Below are 20,542 nucleotides of genomic sequence, written 5' to 3'. Positions count from 1 at the left end.
TGCTCTCAACCGCAGATTACATATGAAATTTCATTATTTATCTAAATTCTCAAACCCTTTGTTTTTTATCTAAAAAAAAAGTTTGCGGAAAAAAATTCTTTAACGTGCGACAAGCTAATCATACGCCACGTGAAATCACACACTTAAAGAATGTACAAGTAACCACACGCAATACATGCTCCCACCCTTTAAAAGCACACAAACGCTATTCCCCGTCGATATATCGGCCATCTCGCCGGGACCAAAAAGTTCTCTCCCGATTTTAGGCTTTTCTCTCTCTAAATTTCCTTTCCCCTCCACCTTACTTTCTCTATCATGTTTCCTTCTCCATCCGGCAAAATAAAGTGAAAACCCAATAAAATCAATTAAAAATAAAAATGGGTTATAGCGTAAGCGACTAAGGGCTTAACTCTAGATGAAATAGAAAAAATAAAAGCAGAAAAAAAAAACCCTAGATTTTGGGGGACCTAGGGTTATTTGCGTCATTTCACGCTATGAATCGGCGATAACTGAATCTATTAATATCATCGGCAAAAAAGAAGAGAGGAGGAGAAGAGATAAAGAGAAGATGTACAGAGGAGAGAGAGCGGCCGCTGGGTCTAAGGGACTGGTGGGGTCTGTGGATCGGAAGCGGATCAACGAGGCGCTTGATAAGCAACTGGAACGATCGTCGCCGTCCACTTCGAGAGCGACCAACGGCAAGGATAAGTCTGCACACTCCCTTCTCATGGGAAAGCATCCACCTGATCATCATCGCGACTCTCGCCCCGGTTCTCTACCCAAAACCAACGCCTCCGAAGGTATAAACATCACCACATCTCCCTCTTTCAATAATTAAATTAGAATTTTGGATTTCTTAATTGAGTTTTTTTTTTATTGTCGTTATTTAATTTTATATCTAGGTTTAGACCTGACAAATTTGAAAATTTACTTTTTTTTTCATTATTTGAGTATATTTGATTCTAATGGAATTAGGTTTGCTACAAGGTTTTGAATTTATGTAATTGAATTTGGATATAACGAAATTGTGAATTTTTATTGTTATTAATGTTAATGTTGTTCTAAAACAAATTAGTAATGCAAATATTTTGATGCCTACTTTTGAGAGAGTGAGAACCGATAAGAAAGCGCAATGGCTTCTGTCTCTAAAATGGTAAAAGAGACATGCTTTATTGCACCAACGTTCATAATTTATATTGTCACAGTGTTTTTTTGGTGTAATGAGATTATATTGATATTGGCCAAACCCTGTATTTATATGAATAAGCTTTGCTCAATATCTGTGTTTTTAGCTTAAATGAGTTGTCGCATTGAAACTAAGTTGGGTTTAGCTTTTTCTCTTTTTCTCCCTTTCAGAGGGCGTTCAGTTTCCAAAATTAAATTGAATATGTATATGATTTATAAACACTCACATATTTAGTTTTGAAAGATTTTACTTTTATTTGTTCATGATTGTGCATCCTGTGTATTTGTTCAAATAAATACTGTTTTTGCCATTTCCTTTGCATTTTTAATTGCACTACCTAGCTTCTTTTTATGAACCCTGATTTCAAAGTGATGGTTGTTACCATTGGTGTTTGATAACATGCTTTCCCATGGTGATGCTAATTTTGATTGCATTGACTGCAGATGAATCTGAAACAGACAGTGAAGAATCAGATGTTAGTGGTTCTGATGGGGATGACACGTCTTGGATCTCATGGTTTTGCAACTTGCGTGGCAATGAATTCTTTTGTGAAGTTGATGATGACTACATTCAAGATGATTTTAATCTTTGTGGGCTAAGCAGCCAAGTTCCTTATTATGATTATGCACTTGATTTGATTTTGGATGTTGAATCTTCCCACGGTAATCTTACAGTTTGTTTCTTCTCTTGTCAAGTTGTTTAGGATGTGTGAAATTTTGTTTCTTATTGTTGTTGTTGAAGTCTTTCTCTGCCATTCTGTTATTAGTTATTAGACTCAGAGTGTTACTGTTAACATTAGTCTTGTCTATGTTCTTTGAAGCAGCTAGTCTTATGATGTGGTTCTATTCTAATCTCTCTGCCTTTAGATCCTGAGGATGGCAAAATTTTTAACTTTTCTGTTCTTGATAACACTTTAATTTAAGTGGAGCATATTATTTGTCATCTAGCAACATGCCCAGTGTCTATTTTTTATTTTCTTGCGATGTGTAATTCTTGCTGGGCTGAAATTGATAGGAGATATGTTTACAGAGGAGCAAAATGAACTAATTGAATCTGCGGCAGAGATGCTTTATGGTCTGATTCATGCCCGATACATATTGACAAGCAAAGGAATGGCTGCTATGGTGAGATGTTCGCGATGATATTCATTGTGATACTTTCATGTTTTCTTATATATGTAAATTGGGCAACAGATTAAAACAATATTTTATAACTTTTACAGCTAGACAAGTACAAGAACTATGATTTTGGAAGATGCCCAAGAGTTTACTGTTGTGGACAACCTTGTCTTCCAGTTGGCCAATCAGATGTCCCTCGGTCAAGCACTGTAAAAATATACTGCCCTAGATGTGAAGATATCTACTACCCTCGGTCCAAGTATCAAGGCAGTATCCTTTTGGCCATTGATCTTGCTAGCTACTTCTTGTTGCATGCATTGCATTGGGATATAACATTCTTGTCATGAATAGACCTTCATTTCTGCCACTTCTATGCTTTTACGATATTCATGTATTTTTTTTAACATTTCCTGCATTGGGGTCTCAAGTTTCTTCTCTCCGTATCTTGCGAACTTCTTAGTAATAACTTGTTTTGTGGCCAGAGAACACAAACTTTTGGCCAGCTATTTGGAAGGATACTTAAGAGTTCAGTTCATTCTGTTATTAAAAGAAAATTGATAACTAGAACTTATTTAATTTATTAAAAGAAAAAAGTTTGGATATCAAAATTTCTGTTTGAGATGTTGCAGCAAAGCTTAATGATATGTTTGATGTCAAAGTCCCTGTAAGAGAGGGAGGGGAGGTCCATCCCAGTGTAGGTTATTTTCTCCCAAAAAAAAAAAAGACGTGAACTTTACTTGTTTCTTTGAGTTGGAGAACCATTTTGTTAATATTATTGAAAGGACCCAATATGATAATCATAAGGATAGGGAATCTATTGGAACAAATTCAGTCTTTAGCAAATATTAGGTTTCTATCAGCCAATACATCATGGTATAGATCGCATGAATGTGCTGATATATTGTCATATGGTCAATTTTTATATTTCCAACACTTTTGCCTTCGCATGTTTTGCTTTGAGTATATGATGAGTTACCTTAATTCTATCTAGACATCGACGGAGCCTATTTTGGGACTACATTTCCAAACCTGTTCCTGATGACATACGGGCACCTGAAGCCACAAAAGGCATCTCAAAGCTATGTTCCAAGAGTATTTGGGTTCAAGGTTCATAAGCCATAATACTGGAATTAAAGCTCCCGTTTGGGCAATGGTTCTCATGAGTTTGTATTGCCTAGCTTCTTCTATTTTGGAAGTAATGCTATTGAAAGATCAGGTATAGTTCGGTAGTCTTTCAAGTAATTTAGGCCCCCTTTATATGTTCTAAAAGAATTACCATAAAGCATATTTGCAACCAGCAAGTATTAATTTTCAATTTTAGCAGCCTTTCCTGTGGGTTTCTTTCTTGGTAGATTTACTATATTAAATTGCCTTTTAGCTATACCCTCCATTGTACCTTTATTGATTATTTGATCAGTGTTTGCTCTGTATTACCATGTACTCACGGTATATTATAATCTGTTATATCACTTTTTAGCATTCGCTTAGTTGATCGGTTGTCCCATATATATTCTCACCGAATGTTTCGTTTTGTATCAACTTGCTCTCCTTTCTGGTTCTTACATTTCTATGACATCAAAGATTCTTGCCCATATATTAGTTATGATTTTCCTCTACCATCTTCTGTTTTACTTAGCTATTGAGAAAAAGTTATGGAGACTGAAAAATGAAACCAATGTATGGTGATGTTGTTATCTCTTCTCCTCTTTTCTTTCTGAATACATGCAAGTGAGAGAAAGAGGACACAAATATGAAATTTAATTTTTACAGTTGTTGATGGGTTGGTGGTGTTGGTGGAGAAGAACAATAATTCAAAGTTCCCAACCAATAAGCTTGGGGAATGGAGTATTGAGCTCTAGCACAATCAAATTAGTCTTTTTCAGTTTCTGTTGGGCCTTCAAATTTTTATAGTCAAGGGTGAGGATCTGCCTCGTAAATGGGTTTTAGAATGGGACATGCCACATTGGGCTTGTAAAGGCTTCTTTCGAACAAAAAAGGCCACTATTTCTCTACGTTTGATTATTGGTCCTGGCTTGTCACTAACTGATCTGATTTATTAGGGCTTTTATTTAGCTCCAAAGGACACAATTAAAAAGCATTTATATACGTAGAAACTGCCGTCCTAAGAACACATATGCTTGGTTGGTAAATGAAAGACCAAGAAATGAAAAGCTAAGCCAATGTATCTTTGTTCTATTTATTCTTGAATAAGGTACCAACATTCCCCAAAATCAATATCTTGTAATGAGCTTGGCTTTGTGCTTATATGCAACTAGTCCATTATGCCACCAATACTTGCTATTGCCTTCGTGTACACACAAAAAGAGTGGAGGCTCGGTGTAAAAGCATTAAGTCTAAAAGTGCAAAAGCTTTTGAATTACTTTTCTAAAGGTATTGGTTTTGTATTCCTTCTCTTATAAAATTTCATCTCGCATTTTTTTAAGATAAACAAAAAATAATTCGGATTTCTTTTTTATAATATGGTCAGAGTGTTCTTAAAGTTTGTTTGCTTTTAACTAGGATTTTGTTTTGAAAAGACTTTTCACAAATATTAAATCTTGGTTGACAAAAAGAAGACATCTTTTTATCAATTAGATTAATCCTTGTAAGTAATTAGGATTTTTAACTATGGACCAAAGTTCTCTCCTAAATGGTAAAATTTTGTTGTGAAATGAGAATATATAAATACTAAACCATAACCATAACCAAACTTAACGTCCAATCAACCTATTTCAAATATTAATAGAATCTTGGTCGTGGCCCCACACCACCATCCCAATGCATACTATAAATATAATTAAGTCACTCATCTTCCCCGATTTTAAGAGGCTTTGAGTTATAATTAAACATTCAAGTCGGACATGTATTCAGTTCGGGGCAACCATCAACTCTCTTCCCAATCTTCCTTGAATTTAAGTAATCAGCAGTGGCTTTCATCATCCATGGATTTAAGGTACACCATTCCCTTCCTCTTCAATCTCTTACTGTTTCTTTTCCTAAAATCTCCAGACAGGTCGTGGAACATTGCCGCTGCCTTGGAGATTGATCAGGAACATCCCTTTTTAAAGATGGCACTCCTGTTTCTTGCCATGGTTTTCATTCTGTTTTTCCTTTTCACCCCCATCAAACTGCCTTTCACTGTCGGTCCGATTTGCTTGAAATTTTACTCTGCTCCCTTGACTGTATTGCTTTTATTGTTGGTTATTCTTAAACCATCACATTTTTGGATTCCCTATATATCCATTATACTTACATCTTCATGGCATGGCGAGCTTCTCCGTTGGTTTTCTCACGCCCTACAATCTTTTCCTACAATTTTCATCACCATCACCCAAAATCAAGCAAACCCAGACCCATCTCATCTAATTCCGACTGAAGTTGAAAATATTGAAATGGAGGGAGGTGTCAGACAGAACCAGCAAAAATCGGAACTGGATTGTGTAATAGTTATTGACGACAATGAAGAGTAGGAAGCCTTTTGATTGCACAATTCTGTAAATATATATATATATATATATTTGTATATCAGATTCTGTAAAAAAAAAAGAGGAAATTCTTGTTTTTTTATTTAAAATTTTTTTATATCATCAATATGTGTAGTGATCAATTGATCAATTAATAAAGGTACAGTCAATCTGATCTCTCAATTAGTCTGACAACACTTTTTTTTTTTGGTGAGAAATTATTGTTTTCGTTTCTTAATTTGAATCAAAGAGGGATCCTAATAACTACTATTTTCTGGTATTAAAAAGGTATTATGAATTAAAGTTATAAATTCAATCTATGGATGGATGAGAAAAGTCAAAAGAAAACAGAATGGATAGGTTTAGTTCATATCATTACAAGGCGTAGCCAAGTGCAACTGAGTAGGGTTTTTTTGACCTCATTCAACTTTGAAAAACTATAGATATATAATATATTTTCAAGGAAATTTTTTGTAATTTTTCTATCCCATTAAAATTAATAAAAAGTTAAAAGAAGGGGTCAAAATTTAAATTTCACCAATTTTTTATATAGCAAAATACAAATATACGTGACTCAAAAAATTTTCCAATTATATATAAAGAAGAACAATAATAAAATAATATTATTTATTTATTTTTAAATAATAAGATAAGATATATTTAATTTTATCATTTATATTTTAAAGAGATTATAGTGGATCAAATTAATATTTGGATGTTTATCATTTATATTTAAAAAGTTTACAATATGATTGATATAACGCAAATTTTCTTTTTGTTTATGGTAAAACATTATAATTTCATTGAAAATTTTTTTTTATTATGCCATTTGAGCTAAAATCCAAATTCAATTATACATTCAAATCAGTAAAAATATAATTACACAATCAATTAATCATAAAAAAATAATTTAATGTGTTTTAATACAATTTCATTATTTTTAATAAATGAAAAAAATCTATAAAAAAAATATAAATATACTCAATTTCAAATAATATTCATAGATTCATAGATCCTCTGTTTCTTCTAATCTTCTTCCATACTCATGTGACTCAGTACCGTACTTATTTCTTGCCATGTTTTTCATTCTGCTTTTCCCTGTCACTTCCATCAAACTGCCTGTCATTGTCGGTCCGATTCGCTTGAACCTTGGATTTTTCTCTGCTCCCTTGACTATATTTCTTTTATTCTCAGTTCTTCTTAAACCATCACATTTTTGGATTGCCTGCATATCCATCATACTTACATCTTCATCGCATGGCAAGCTTCTTCAACTATTTAAACATTTCCACCATTGGTTTTCTCACATCCTATAATCTCTGTTCCCACAATTTTCATCACCATTACCAAAAATCAAGCAAACCCAGCACATCTTCGAACTGAAATTGAAAATGTTGAAAACGAAGGAGGTATCAGACAGAATCAACATAACTCAGAGCTGGATCGTGTAATAGTTATTCAAGAGTAAGAAGAGGATAATTAATGTAACAGATCTTATTGTTAGATTCTGCAAAATATGGAAACTCCATTACTTTTGTGATAAGTAAAACTATAAAATAGAACATGTTATATATCGTCAGTATATATTGTGATTATAGTTCCGGATATGTTCAATCTGCTGTCTCAATCCATCTGACACAGATTCTTTTTTTCGTTTTAGATAAAATTTTGTTCTTATTCGTTTCTAAAGTTTTCATAAATAAATCTTTGGCATCGGCCCGTTGATTCTTCACTCATTTTTCCGTTTGGTAGTAAAGATATAAAAGTGTCGGCTTCAAGAGAGCAGGGATTTTGGGGACGGACAGCTCTGATTTTTTTTCAATTGCTGTGAAATGGATTCACATTCGGAATATTCCCTTTATTCGTAAAATCCACGAGAGCGCGTAGGAGGACATCAGAAAAAGTTCCACAGACCGACTATCCCATGCAGGACAAAGAATGCGAGGGGGCGCAGGACACAGGCCTCAAAGAAACACCCTGGGATTTGTTAGGAGAGCCCTGATTATAATTTCAATTACTATGATATAGATCCCACCACGTTGAGTGGCTTGTGGGATTTGTTAGGGCAAAGAATGAGTGGTTCCTTACTTCTACTTCTATGCTTTTATGATATTCATGTAGTATTTGTTTACATTTCCTTTGATATTCATGTAGTATTTGTTTACATTTCCTTATAGTTCCTGCATTAGGTCCCAAGTTTCTTCTCTCAGCATCTTGCAAACTTCCTAGTAATAACTTGTTTGTGGCCAGAGAACACAAACTTTTGGCCAGCTATTTGGAAGGAAACTTAAAGAGTTAAGTTCATTCTTTTATTAAAAGAAAAATGATAGCTAGATATAACTTATATAATTTATTAAAAGAAAACAGTTTGGATATCAAAATTGCTATCTGAGATATTGTAGTAAAGCTCGATGATATGTTTAATGGCAAAGTCCCTATAAGAGAGAGATGCATTTTACTTGTCCTTTAGAGTTGGATAACCATGTTTGTTAATATTTTTTTTTTAGTCATTCAAGAGGGGTAGAGCCCTACATTAAAGAGGAGGGGGAAGGTTATGATTCGAATTCCAATTATGATGTCTTTTTTAAGATTGTCTTGATCACTGGACCAAGCAACTGAAGATCATTTTTGTTAATATTATTAAAAAGTCCCACTATGATAATCATAAGGATAGGGAATCTATTGGAACAAATCCAATCTTTTGTAAATATTAGATGGCTATAAGTCAATACATCATGGTATAGATCACATGAATGTCCTGATATATTGTCATATGGTCAAGTTTTATATTTCCAACACTTCTGCCTTGGCATGTTTTGCTTTGAGTATGTGATGAATTACGTTAATTCTATCTAGACATTGAGGGAGCCTATTTTGGGACCACGTTTCCAAACCTGTTCCTGATGACGAACGGGCACCTGAAGCCACAAAAGGCATCTCAAGCTATATTCCAAGAGTATTTGGGTTCAAGATCTACAAGCCATAATACTGGAATTAAAGCTCCCATTTTAGAAGCAATGCTTTTGAAAGATCAGGTATAGTTAGGTAGTCTTTCAAGTAATTTAGGCCCTCTTTATATGTTATAAAAGAATTACCATAAAGCATATTTGCAACCAGCAAGTATTAATTTTCAATTTTAGCAGCCTTTCCTGTGGTCTTCTTCATCTGAATTCTCTCTTGGTAGAGTAACTATATTAAATTGCCTTTTAGCTATACCCTCCACCCAACACATCTGGGGGCAACGGGACATTATCGACCTTTCTCCCGAGGGGAATTTGGGGAATGGGTACGTAAAAATGCCACTGATAACAAAAGATCAAGAAACCATGGAATCCCTGGGCGGCATTGTTTGTGCATATCCTGTGGGAGGTTTGGCTGGAGAGAAACCATAGGATCTTCAAATGGAATAACAGAAGAATGAATACTGTAGAACGCGCTGTCGAGAAAGCAGGGGAATTTATGCAATGAAGCAGGGATACAGGAGGAGCGTCCAAGTCTCCTTTGTCCCTGTCAAGTGGAAGCCACCCGAGATAGGATGGCTCAAACTTAATACCGATGGGTCCTTGGGGGGAAATCCGGAGAGGGCAGGAGCTGGAGCCATTATTAGGGATCATGAAGGGAGATTTGCTGGTTCTGCTAGGTTTTCAGGCTATGGGACTAATATACATGCTGAACTATGGGCCTTAGGGATGGTTTAATGCTGGCCAAACAGTTTAATATCTCCTGTCTTAAGTTGAACTTGATGCTGTTGCTGTTATTTCTTTGATTACAAGCCATTCCACCCCTAACTTTATTTGCAGCCTCTGATTTATGATTGCAGGGAGCTGCCGCAAGAGCTTAGCCACTATCGTGTCATGCATGCCTTTAGGGAGGGGAACAAACGTGCTGATGCTTTGGCCCGCCTTGGTAGTGATGTCCTTTCAAACATGAATGTAATGATAACCCTTTTGTTATGTTTCGGGACCCTCCTAGCCGTATTTTGAACTTGCTTGCTGATGATGCAGCAGGGATGACTATCTACCGTACTTTTTATGGTCTATCTATCTAGTTCCCCTCTTCGCACCGAAAAAAAAACCCTCCATTGTACTTTATTGATTATTTGATCAGTGTTTGCTCTGTGTATTACCTTGTTCTCACGGTATATTACATTCCGTTATATCACTTTTCAGCGTTCACTTAAGTTATGGAAACTGAAAAATGAAACCAATGTAATCTTGGATTAAGCTTTTTGGTTATGGTGATGTTGTTAACACTTCTCCCCTTTTCCTGTTTGAGTTCATACAAGTGAGAGAAAGAGGACACAGATGGGATGGTGGAGAATATGGAGCATCGAGCTCTTGCACAATCAAATTAGTCCTTTTCATTTTCTGTTGGGCTCTCATTTGTTGCAGACAAGGCTGAGGATCTGCCTTGTAAATGGACAATGTAATTAATTTCCCATTAAAGGATGGAATTAGTCAAAAAGTAAAGAAAGGTCGGAAGTCAGAAATTGTTTTAAAAGGGACAGGCCACGTTGGGCTTGTAAAGGCTTCTTTCGAACAAAAAGGCCCACTATTTCTCAACGCTTGAGCATTAGTCTTGACTTTGGCACTAACTCATCTGATTTAGGAGCTTTTATTTTGCTCCAAAGAACAGAATTAAAGCTATTATATACGTAGAAATTGCTGTCCTAAGAACACATATGTTTGGTAAAGAACATACTAAGAAATGAAAAGCTAAGCCAATATGTCTTTGTTCTACTTATTCTTGAATATGGTCCCAACAGTCCCCAAAATCAATGTCTTGTAATGAGCTTATCTTTGTGCTTATATGCAACTACTCCATTATGCCATCAATGATACTTGCCATTGCCTTCGCGCTCGCACAAAAAGAGTGGAGCCTCATGTAGGTCTAAAAGTGCAAAAGCTGTTGAATTACTTTTCTAAAGGTATTGGATTTTTATACCTTCTCTTATAAAATTTCATCTCACAATTTTTTTTTAAGGTAAGCAAAAAAATAATTAGGATTTCTTTTTTATAATATGGTCAGAGTGTTCTTAAATTTTGTTTGCTTTTAATTAGCATTTTATTTTTAAAATACTTTTCACAGATATTAAATCTTGGTTGACAAAAAAAAAAGGATTGTCGTTTTATCAATAAGATTAATCCATGTGATAATTAGGATTATTAACTATATATGTAAGATTTATTGATTATCCTTTAAGCATTTAAATCACTTGCATAAAGAATTTGACTCCAACAGGCTAAGCTTACATATTCATCTAAGTGAATCATTTTGTTATTGACCTAAACTTTCCCAAGTAACCAAAAATGAGCCTAAAACCATGTAATGAAAATGAAGAGATATCCTTTTCAAAAGTGATGATAAAATTCTAACTTTTCGGCTGATTTTGCTTTCTACTCAAGCCTCTCATCAACTTTTAGCCTTTTTATCTAAATCATGATCAAGTGCCCAATATGACAAGTTCTCCTAATCAATTATTAGAAATTAATCTTAGATTCTAAGCAAGTAATTAAGGAACTAGAAAAATTTTTTTTTTTAAAAAAAGCAAGAAGATTGAACTCAACTAACCTTTCACATACATGAATGATGATCAGTTGTCCTATTCTCAGATGTAGACATGGCATATTTGTTGATCAAATAGACTTGACAATATTTTTGTGTGCAAGTTTTCACATGATGATATAATAATAGTTGTCTGATCTTCTAAACTTTCACCATCAAGTTTAAATTGGGTTTTATCGCTTACATCCTTTTGAAAATGAAATAAGATACAAGACCTTTGGTTTTATTCTTGGGTATCAAATGCTTGATCCCATTTCCATCCTTTTCTCACATTTTGTAGTTTTCTGTTCCTTGTCTCATTGACAATCCCATACCAGAGAACTCAATCAAACTCTTATCATTTTGCATAGTTTAAGATTAAAATTTATAAGGCATATCATTATATTTTATTTGAATTAATATATATAATTTTGGATCACATAAACCATTTGATGTTAAAATTCGAATTTTAGAATTTCATAATGAAACCTCAAATTTTATCGAATGAAATATTTTGCATTGACAAATTAATAACAAAAATATCAATATGGATAAGAAAATAGTGGCATCCCAAAGTGATAGGATATGCAATTTATCAGCAGATGGTGTAAGCATGAAAGAGAGATGAGATATGGATGAAATGGACAATAGTATGGATTGTGGGAGGCTATATGAAAAGGAAAGGAGAAGCAAAGGCAAAGGCAAAGACAAACATGGTGGTGGATAAGAACAAAGCAAGGCCACCCAGTTCCAGTTGCTTTGCCGTTGGGATGTGGAGGGTTCACCTCCAATTCTTTTGACCAATCCTAAAACTATGAAATAAAATTTATATAAAGATAGAGGTATGGTCTTGGGTCTTGTCTATAGTTCAGACAGTTACAAACCACCTCACAACAGTTATCTGATATTGTTTGAGAATATTTTAGTCTCTTGATTTGTAAGAATTCTTGGACTTTGGATAATAATTCATGGAATATCAAATTTTTATAGGATTTAGCACATGTTTGTAGGCTGACAAAGGAACATTAAGGTAAAATATTAAGCTCATTGAAATACTAGTTTTTTTAATATGAAATTTAATTTAATTGATTAATATAATTATTTTAAAAATATTATTTATTAAATTTAAAATTTAAATCTTAATATTTACAATATCTTTTTATTTTCTTAAATTACAACTTTATTTGTAAAAGAAATACTCATTTCCAATGGCTGGAATAACATTGGTTTGCATTTATTTAATACTTTCTTTCTTGTATGAATCAAGAATTTTCTTTTTAATTGCACCATTGGGTGGCAAATTCTAAGTTAATTAATCACATTTTGAAGTCAGTTTAAAATCCTGTATCAAATATTTTTATGTATTAGTTTTCATTAAGAGATGTCCCAAGGAAACATCCACTTTTTTTTTCCCCTTTGGACATAATTTTTCGAAAATTATAAACTTTTGTTAATGATTCTGAAATTATTAACTGATATATAATTCCCCCTTGAATTGCAGGAAATTCATTCTCTTTTTTCTAGCTTTAGGTGCTCCAGAAGCCATCAAGGTAGATTATTAAATTCGAAAACATTAAAGAATTGTTCAGAAAGGATTGAAAGCACAATTTTAAGTTTTTTTTTTTAAAAATCTATATTATTTAGAGACAGCTTGTTTGCAAATATTCAAGTGGTCCAAACTTTAGAGTTAAAGAGGTACATATATATATATATATATATATATATATATGCCTTAAGCACAAGTATGTGCAATGTGTTGGAAGGCACGTGATAGGTCCATTAAAGTAATATTTTATTACTAAGCTCACTCTATTCCGGTCTTATACTATTTAAAAATTATTAAAATATTAAAAGTTATTTTATATTAATATTTTAAAATTAAAAAATTATATATTTATTTAATTAAATAATATACTAAATCAAATCATATTAAATTTGAATCAAACTTCAAAATTTTTTTCGAGACTCGATCTAAATTGAGTTTGCCCCGAGAGTTTGACAGACTAATTATCATACCCTTACACAAATCTAGTGATCATAATTGATAGTAGTATGATGTATAATAAATACAAATGTTTTTTGATGTATAATATAAAATATTTTTATTTTAAAAATTGGATATGTTTGGAATATGAATGTTGAAGATATTCGCCATTATTAATAATAAGAGAATTGTTCTATTGATGTGGTAAAGTTCATTTGAAAAAAATAAGATTTAAATAAAGTTTAAAAATACCGTTGACTGTATTTTAAAAAAAATATAATACTATTAATGGTTAATTTTTTTATAATTTATTCAATGAATTTAATCATATTATGAAAAAGTATATTGATATGCCAAATTTCTATATAACTTACTAAATAAAACTCAAATTTGAAACTTCGAACCTCTCTAGGAAAAAAGGTTATGGATATATTGTGAACTTTTATGTCATTCTGATTCAGCGACTTATCCAATGAAATGACCAAAGGAGGAGAAAATTGAATAAAATGAAAAAGTAAGTGGCAAATTTAGTAAATTAAAGGCAGGGGTTACTAAAAAAAAAGTGAGAAACAATATGCCACGTGGAATAAGTAAGAGGCCACGTGGGCAGATGGGATGGTTGACCGCTAACCGAAGCTGCCCTTTTTGAACGGGTTTTGAAGCCTAGTTCGGAGATGGGGCTAAGCGACCACTGAAACCTATGGTCAATTCTCCATGTAATCACCCCTATTTGTACCAAAATTTACAAAATTGCCTATTCCTTCTTTTTGGGTTTTTACCTCTCTTCCCTTCAAAACAATAGAATAATACACTAATAATTGATTAATGGTGATAAATAGATTGTTGACGATACCATTCAAATGTATTTTTTTTATGAACGATTGTTATATAAGTGATAAAAAATTTTATTATTTTTTAATTATTTGGAGTTTTTTAAGAAGATTAAAAAATATTTTTTTAACTTGTAACATAAATAAATTTATTTGAATTGATTTAGAAAAAAATAATTTGAATAAAATTTAAAAATTTTGTATGATTAAAAAAAATCTTCTATTAAGCTCTCAAATAATATGCATAAAAATAAAATTTAATTAATTTAATAGTACATAATTCACGTCATCAAAATTTTTTTGAATGGAGTTCGAATAAGATAAGATGTAATCTATGTATTATTTTTTTTAATCGTAACATTTTAAATGAGTAGTGGTGCGTTTGTTGATAATTGATGTCCATCTTCTGGTTGACATTTCATCGTTATTGTTAATTATTAATCAATATTTTATTCAAACTTAAGCACTTTTTTTTTATAATCTCAACTATTATTTAAAGAAAGTGGAAGATGGTATGAGCCCGAGTTCATTCACTTTTTTCTGAAAGTGCATATAATAATTATTTAATTGCGTATTTTTTTTAATTATGGTTATCAAAAGATCATGTCATCTTTACTTTATGACCGAATCCATCTCCTTTTTATATTTCTTTCCCTCGATTCAATATTTTTAGACTATAGATAAATGAAATGTATCACACAATGGCAAAGTCTAACAATTATTGCCATGATATATATTATTTTATATATTTACAAAAGGGTTTTTTTTTTTAATAATAAAAGGATTCAAAATTATCATTTTTTTGGGAAAAAAATGGAAAAAAGAGGCAGTGGCATTTACGAAAATGTAAGCAATACCAGGGTGTTTTTGAGAAAGAAGCCCTGTCAACCCACAAATGTATGTTGCTTCCGGAAGCTGGTTTTCGTCCCTGAACAAAAACCAGACATCAAAACCAAAACCAAAAACCAGCATTAAAACACAAAAATTATACACACAGATTGTGATAGAGCGGAAATTGCCTTCAAACGACACTTTCTGACTAACAGTTATAAACCAAGATAGAGAGAAGATTCAGACAGAAACAGGAGAGGGTTTTCTTTATGTAAATGCATCAGAAGGAATCTAGCAAACAACAAGAGATCGGAAAAGCAAGCAGCAACTGCATCTCTTCCGATTTCAATCTCTTCTATTCTCATCAATTCAATCAAAACTACCTTGAATCAACCCCGCAAAAAAGTCCTGATTTTTCCGTTCCAAACAAGCCTCATCTCACCATCCAAATCCCATTCACACCTATATCACCAAACCCATCACCATTACCAGCAACAACAATAACTACAACCCATCATCATAAAAACCCCAACTTTCACCATCATGAACCCTCCCCTTCTCCAACTCATACCCTTCTCTCAACTCCCCACAAGAGGCCTATAATGACCCATAATCCTCTTTCTCATTCCCCAACTCCTCCTTCTTTCAAGAACCACCATAACCACCGCAAAAGGGTTGAAAGATTAGCCTCAAATTCTTCTCCTTTTCAATCTTTTTCTTGTTCTACATATTTTGCTATTCCTTTTGATACTCAACAACTTGGTAGGAAACTTGTTCATCATTTGAACCGTGGTCGTTTGCTCTGTTTCCACTTACGTTTTCTGGTTTTGCTATCTCTTCCTTCACTTTACTTCTTGGTTGCCAATCCTCGTCGGTTTTTTCTGTTAAATCTTCTTGCTTTGCTTGCTTTCTCTCTTACCCTTTTGGTTTCTCTTAACCTTGCACTCCCTCGCTTGCCTTCGATTCGATTACTTCTTGCTCGTTCATTACCTGCTAAGTTTAGTCAACTAGGTTCATCTTCTAAATCTTCAAAAACTGTTGTTTGGTCAATTGGGTCAAAGCCAAATTCGGAGAAAAAGGCGAATTCGGGAACTTGGGTGCAGGCTTACAGTAATGGGGATGTATATGAGGGTGAATTTCATAAAGGTAAATGTTCAGGGAGTGGGGTTTATTATTACAATATGAAGGGGAGGTATGAGGGGGATTGGATTGATGGGAAATATGATGGTTATGGTGTGGAAACATGGGCAAAAGGGAGCCGATATCGTGGTCAATATAGGCAGGGATTGAGGCATGGAATTGGGGTGTATAGGTTTTATACTGGTGATATTTATGCTGGGGAGTGGTCTAATGGGCAGTGTCATGGATGTGGAGTGCATACTTGTAAGGATGGCAGCAAGTATGTGGGGGAGTTCAAGTGGGGTGTCAAGCATGGGCTTGGTCATTACCATTTCAGGTGAATTCTTGATCTTTCTTCTTTGGATAGATTAAGTAAAAAAAGATTATTAGATTTTTATGTTGCTTAGTCTGGTATATATTTGATCTTTGAATGTGGGGAAAGCACCAGAGGCTTGGAACTTTTGATTGCTGTGTTTCTATTTCACTATCTTGAGTTATTTAATTCGGATCTGTACAATTTTGGAGTCTTTGGATACGGTATTGTTTGTTCTAATTATAGATTTGGAAACTGGTAGTTAGAGCTCGTGTTATTCATATGTTCTGATGGTTAAATCTCACATTTTTTAGTCTTTTAGTATCAGGCTGTAGATATAGAATAGACGACTTATTTTCGATTATTGAACTACTTCTCACCTAGTGAAGTTGCAGCACAGAGTTCAAAAGACTGTTGACTTTTGGCTTTTGAGCTCTATGGCTTTTGAATGCTGATATTGTTGATAAAAGCCATCCGTGCAAGGTTCTCAAATTGCTTCTTTGTGGGGAGTACGGTAATAAAAGATTATTCTTTTATTTTTTGATTTGGGGGAAGGGGGATTCAAACCTTGCTCTTCGAGCAAGGGATTCATGCACTTACCATTGAGCCAAATGTCCGGCAGGTTGTTCTTTCATTGTTTGGAATTTTCAAACTGGTTGAAAATTACTCTGGAGCTTAGAGTCATCATTTATTGAGTAATTATGGGATACAACCATATGTCTAAATGTAGATTTCAGTTTTAATGACTGTTCAATTTTGTGATCCTAATGCAGAAATGGAGACATATATTTTGGGGAATATTTTGCTGACAAGATGCATGGTTTTGGAGTTTATCAATTTGGAAATGGACACCGATATGAGGGAGCCTGGCATGAGGGAAGAAGGCAGGGATTTGGTACATATACTTTCAGAAATGGTGAGACACAATCTGGTCACTGGCAGAATGGGGTTCTCGAGATTCTTAGTGCACAAAACACCCATCTTGGATCCCCTTATGCTGTCACTCAATCCAGAGTCCTTAATGCTGTTCAGGTATCGTTCGTATCATTGTCTGGCCTATATCTGGCTTCACTAACAGTTGATATATCATTCCTTTGCTCTTTGCATAAAAACTTTCTGCCTGTAATGTTCTTATTTCAATGAAAATTTGCTCGAATGCTAAAATATATAACTTAGAGTGCCAAAGATAACTTCTACCAATAACAAACTACAATATAAGTTCTCTTATAATTTGCTGTCCTGCATACAGGAAGCACGGCGAGCTGCTGAGAAAGCTTATGACATTGCAAGGATTGATGAGAGAGTGAATAAAGCTGTCTCAGCTGCAAACAAAGCAGCCAATGCTGCCAGAGTAGTGGCTGTGAAAGCTGTCCAAAAACGAATGCATCATCACAACGGTGATGACCTATGAACTGCAATTGTCTAATATAGGACTCCAAAATGGTATTTGGTTTATAAATTCACCATATTGGCGTCTCCTTCAGCAGTTCTCTTCAATTTTTGATATTTTCCATTATTCCTTCACATTATAAGGTATGATAACAGTAAGGTACCTGCTTGGAACCACGTTCAGTCATTCAAGAAGATGGTTGATCATGGAGCAAGAAATGGGCCTCCCCTTTCCCCTTTTTTAATGGCTTTAATAATGTATATAGGTTGAGTTTATGAGTGACGGATGGCACTACAGTGTGCCTAAAGAGTCTGGTACTGTTTGTGTCATTTTCTTCTTGTAAATGTAATTAGTTGTATTTCTGTATCCTGAAACTCTGGATATACCCATCCAGTCCGGCCAGCTTCGTATCTACTCCGGTTAATGAGAATAACCGAAAGATGTTAACACTATCTATTGGACTCCATTTCACCCAGCACCATCTCTTTTTTTTTTGCCTTCTCTCTATTTTTCCTTGTTGGAAGGGGATATAGGTGCATACCCTGTTAAAAAACTTACAGCAACTACATTTGATTTGCATTTAACTTCGTTGAGAAAATACATTCTCTTCGTTATAAAGAAAATATCCTCCCAAATATGACCTGGGGTTACATAGCATAGAAAACATTAGGGAGAGCGGATTTTTGTTGAGAATTTTCTGCTTTTTCCAATCACCAACTCAACAGAATACTTAACTGTGTCGAACTAGAACCTCCCAGAATCTGAAAAAACTTTTCCAAGGATCAAAATGTGAAAGAAAGATATACCACCAACCTATAGGGATTAACCCCAGAATGTCATACATTTTTCACAGAACTCCTTTCTTTGTTTAATTTGGTACCTTTGTCACATCCATTACATTGCCATAGATATGGATATTGAAAATCTCTGACCCATTTTTAATAGATTTAGGGACTGCTCAGAAATAACTAAAGGGCTCATGGCACCCACTCCTTCTCTCATAAGTCCGACTCCTGTGAAAATTTGACTAATTGATCAATTTAAGATTAAAGTTTGTGTGATTGTTCAATTCAAAATTAAATATTTTAATTTATATAAATAAAAATAAAATATTAACGATTTATAATAATTTATGATTTTTTTAGATAAAAAAATTTGTGTGAAACATACGCACCATAATATAACTTCAAAGGCTTAATATCAAATTGATTTGACTTTTTTTGTTGATTTGGCTATCTAATTGGCACAAATAGTTTTTCACTTCCCTTTTTTTCCCATTCCTCTCTTTACCACTTCATTCTCTTTCTCCCACATCCACTCTCCCTTATTTTTCAAATCACATTTCTCTGAAAAGTATCATATATGAATCCTAAACATATGTTAAACATATATGAAAGTAAAGTTTATGTTTTTATTGTAGATGAATGAATTAAAATCTAAAGGTAATTTCAATTAAAATTTTTTTTCCCAGCAACATAACAATTCTGCTACAAAATAATAAAAAATAGAGAATAACAGAGACATAAAGCAAAAACAAAATTTGTTACGAAATCATTGTGGGAACGAAACATGTAAATATAAAACTGCTATCACTTTGATTTAAATCAATACATTTTCACGCCTTTCATAAAACGCAAGGCTCCAGGACATTTTTCTTATTTCGTTTGCTCCGTCTTCAAATCTTGTTGCATCAACCAACATTCTTTCTCTTTAGCTTTAGTGAGCTCAACCCTTTCATTCCACCACAGATACTCTCATTAATTGAAATTTCCAACTTTTTTACAGCTTTTCATTTTTTTGCTACACTAGCCCACACAAGATAAAATGGGTTTCGAATTAGTGGAAAATATGATGAAATAGTAAAGAGTTTTCAGCAAAAAGCTATGGGTATTTGAAAAATAAAAGATTGAAAGGTTATGGGTATTTGAAGAACAAGAACAAATGAAGAAAATTTGATAAAAAATGGTGGAAGGCTATGGGAATTTGAAAAAGTAAAAGACTAAAAGAGAGTGGAGAAGATGAAAAAAGAAAGAAACTGATATTAATTTTTTAATTTAAAAGTTTTTTGTTCTGTACGAGTCAACTTTGTTTTTTTATTAGATTTTTTACTTTTTTTTATCATTTGTTTTTATTAAAAGAGTTAATAGCGTATACAGATCAATTTCGTTAAAAAATCTTAAATTATTATAAATTGATAATATTTAATTTTTATTTATATAAATTTTAATATTTAATTTTGAATTAAACAATCACGTAAATATCTAAATTCAAATTGGTCATTTAGCCTTAAAGTTTCGAACACTTCCTTGAATGCTCCCATTCTGGTTAAAAATTTACAATGGACAAAACAGGCGTGGATAAGACTGTTGGGATGCTCATATCATTTTTCATCTTACCATGCAACTATATTAGAGGAACCATTTTCAATATTTTCCTAATGCTGCAATTTATGGAACCAATCCCTATTCCATTCATGTCAGAATTTTTTTTACCATCAAGAGGATTAAGTTTTTTGAACTAAACAGAATCATTCCCCCAAGCGTCTGGCCTCCGGTCGCTGAAATCCTCCTGAATAGGTCAGTCACTACTCACAAACACGGACGGACAGGTGATATAGTTGTAATCTGCAGTATCAAAGGGTTACTCACAGGCCCAACCACACCCATATGAGCCCAATATTTACAAGACTCTTAACCTATCGCTAATTCACGAGTCCATTTGCAAATAAACATCCTGGATGATTGAATTGGGTGGGAAAAGTGA

General features: G+C 33.5%; 2 protein-coding genes and 1 long non-coding RNA gene across 4 annotated transcripts; all 3 read left to right on the top strand.

The window, feature by feature from the left end:
* The first annotated feature begins 209 nt into the window (after positions 1–209).
* LOC111289645 (casein kinase II subunit beta-2-like) lies at positions 210–3,791 on the top strand. Of its 2 annotated transcripts, none has more exons than XM_022880868.2 (5): positions 210–800; positions 1,630–1,848; positions 2,201–2,310; positions 2,409–2,574; positions 3,296–3,791. In XM_022880868.2, exons 1-5 carry the CDS (start codon positions 569–571, stop codon positions 3,424–3,426), a joined length of 858 nt encoding a protein of 285 aa, XP_022736603.2. In that variant the 5' UTR covers positions 210–568; the 3' UTR covers positions 3,427–3,791. The 2 variants fall into 2 exon arrangements, with proteins under 2 accessions (XP_022736603.2, XP_022736605.2); XM_022880870.2 differs by having other exon boundaries at positions 211–800; positions 2,216–2,310.
* A 3,000-nt stretch (positions 3,792–6,791) lies between these two features.
* On the top strand, positions 6,792–9,929 carry LOC149515962 (uncharacterized). The gene is made up of 2 exons (XR_016346127.1): positions 6,792–8,803; positions 9,569–9,929. It is a non-coding gene; the product is annotated as an uncharacterized LOC149515962 (long non-coding RNA).
* A 5,118-nt stretch (positions 9,930–15,047) lies between these two features.
* On the top strand, positions 15,048–18,231 carry LOC111290628 (uncharacterized). Its single transcript, XM_022882019.2, has 3 exons — positions 15,048–16,413; positions 17,163–17,421; positions 17,639–18,231. The coding sequence occupies exons 1-3, from the start codon at positions 15,233–15,235 to the stop codon at positions 17,798–17,800; spliced, it is 1,602 nt and encodes a 533-aa protein (XP_022737754.2). The 5' UTR covers positions 15,048–15,232; the 3' UTR covers positions 17,801–18,231.
* The last annotated feature ends 2,311 nt before the right edge of the window (positions 18,232–20,542 follow it).

The sequence above is a fragment of the Durio zibethinus genome, chromosome 11, assembly GCF_047325235.1.
Source record: "Durio zibethinus cultivar Kanyao isolate XHJ-2024 chromosome 11, ASM4732523v1, whole genome shotgun sequence".
Lineage (NCBI taxonomy): Eukaryota > Viridiplantae > Streptophyta > Magnoliopsida > Malvales > Malvaceae > Durio > Durio zibethinus.
The sequence above is the reverse complement of the archived record's forward strand: the minus strand, read 5'-3'. Positions and strand labels throughout refer to the sequence as shown.

Excerpts from the sequence above, each read along its gene's own strand:
- LOC111289645 (XM_022880868.2), top strand. The coding sequence starts at position 569 with ATGTACAGAGGAGAGAGAGCGGCCGCTGGGTCTAAGGGACTGGTGGGG. Across the intron at positions 801-1,629 it reads CAAAACCAACGCCTCCGAAG|ATGAATCTGAAACAGACAGT; the intron begins GTATAAACATCA and ends CATTGACTGCAG. Across the intron at positions 2,575-3,295 it reads TCGGTCCAAGTATCAAGGCA|ACATCGACGGAGCCTATTTT; the intron begins GTATCCTTTTGG and ends AATTCTATCTAG.
- LOC111290628 (XM_022882019.2), top strand. The coding sequence starts at position 15,233 with ATGCATCAGAAGGAATCTAGCAAACAACAAGAGATCGGAAAAGCAAGC. Across the intron at positions 16,414-17,162 it reads CTTGGTCATTACCATTTCAG|AAATGGAGACATATATTTTG; the intron begins GTGAATTCTTGA and ends ATCCTAATGCAG. Across the intron at positions 17,422-17,638 it reads GAGTCCTTAATGCTGTTCAG|GAAGCACGGCGAGCTGCTGA; the intron begins GTATCGTTCGTA and ends TCCTGCATACAG.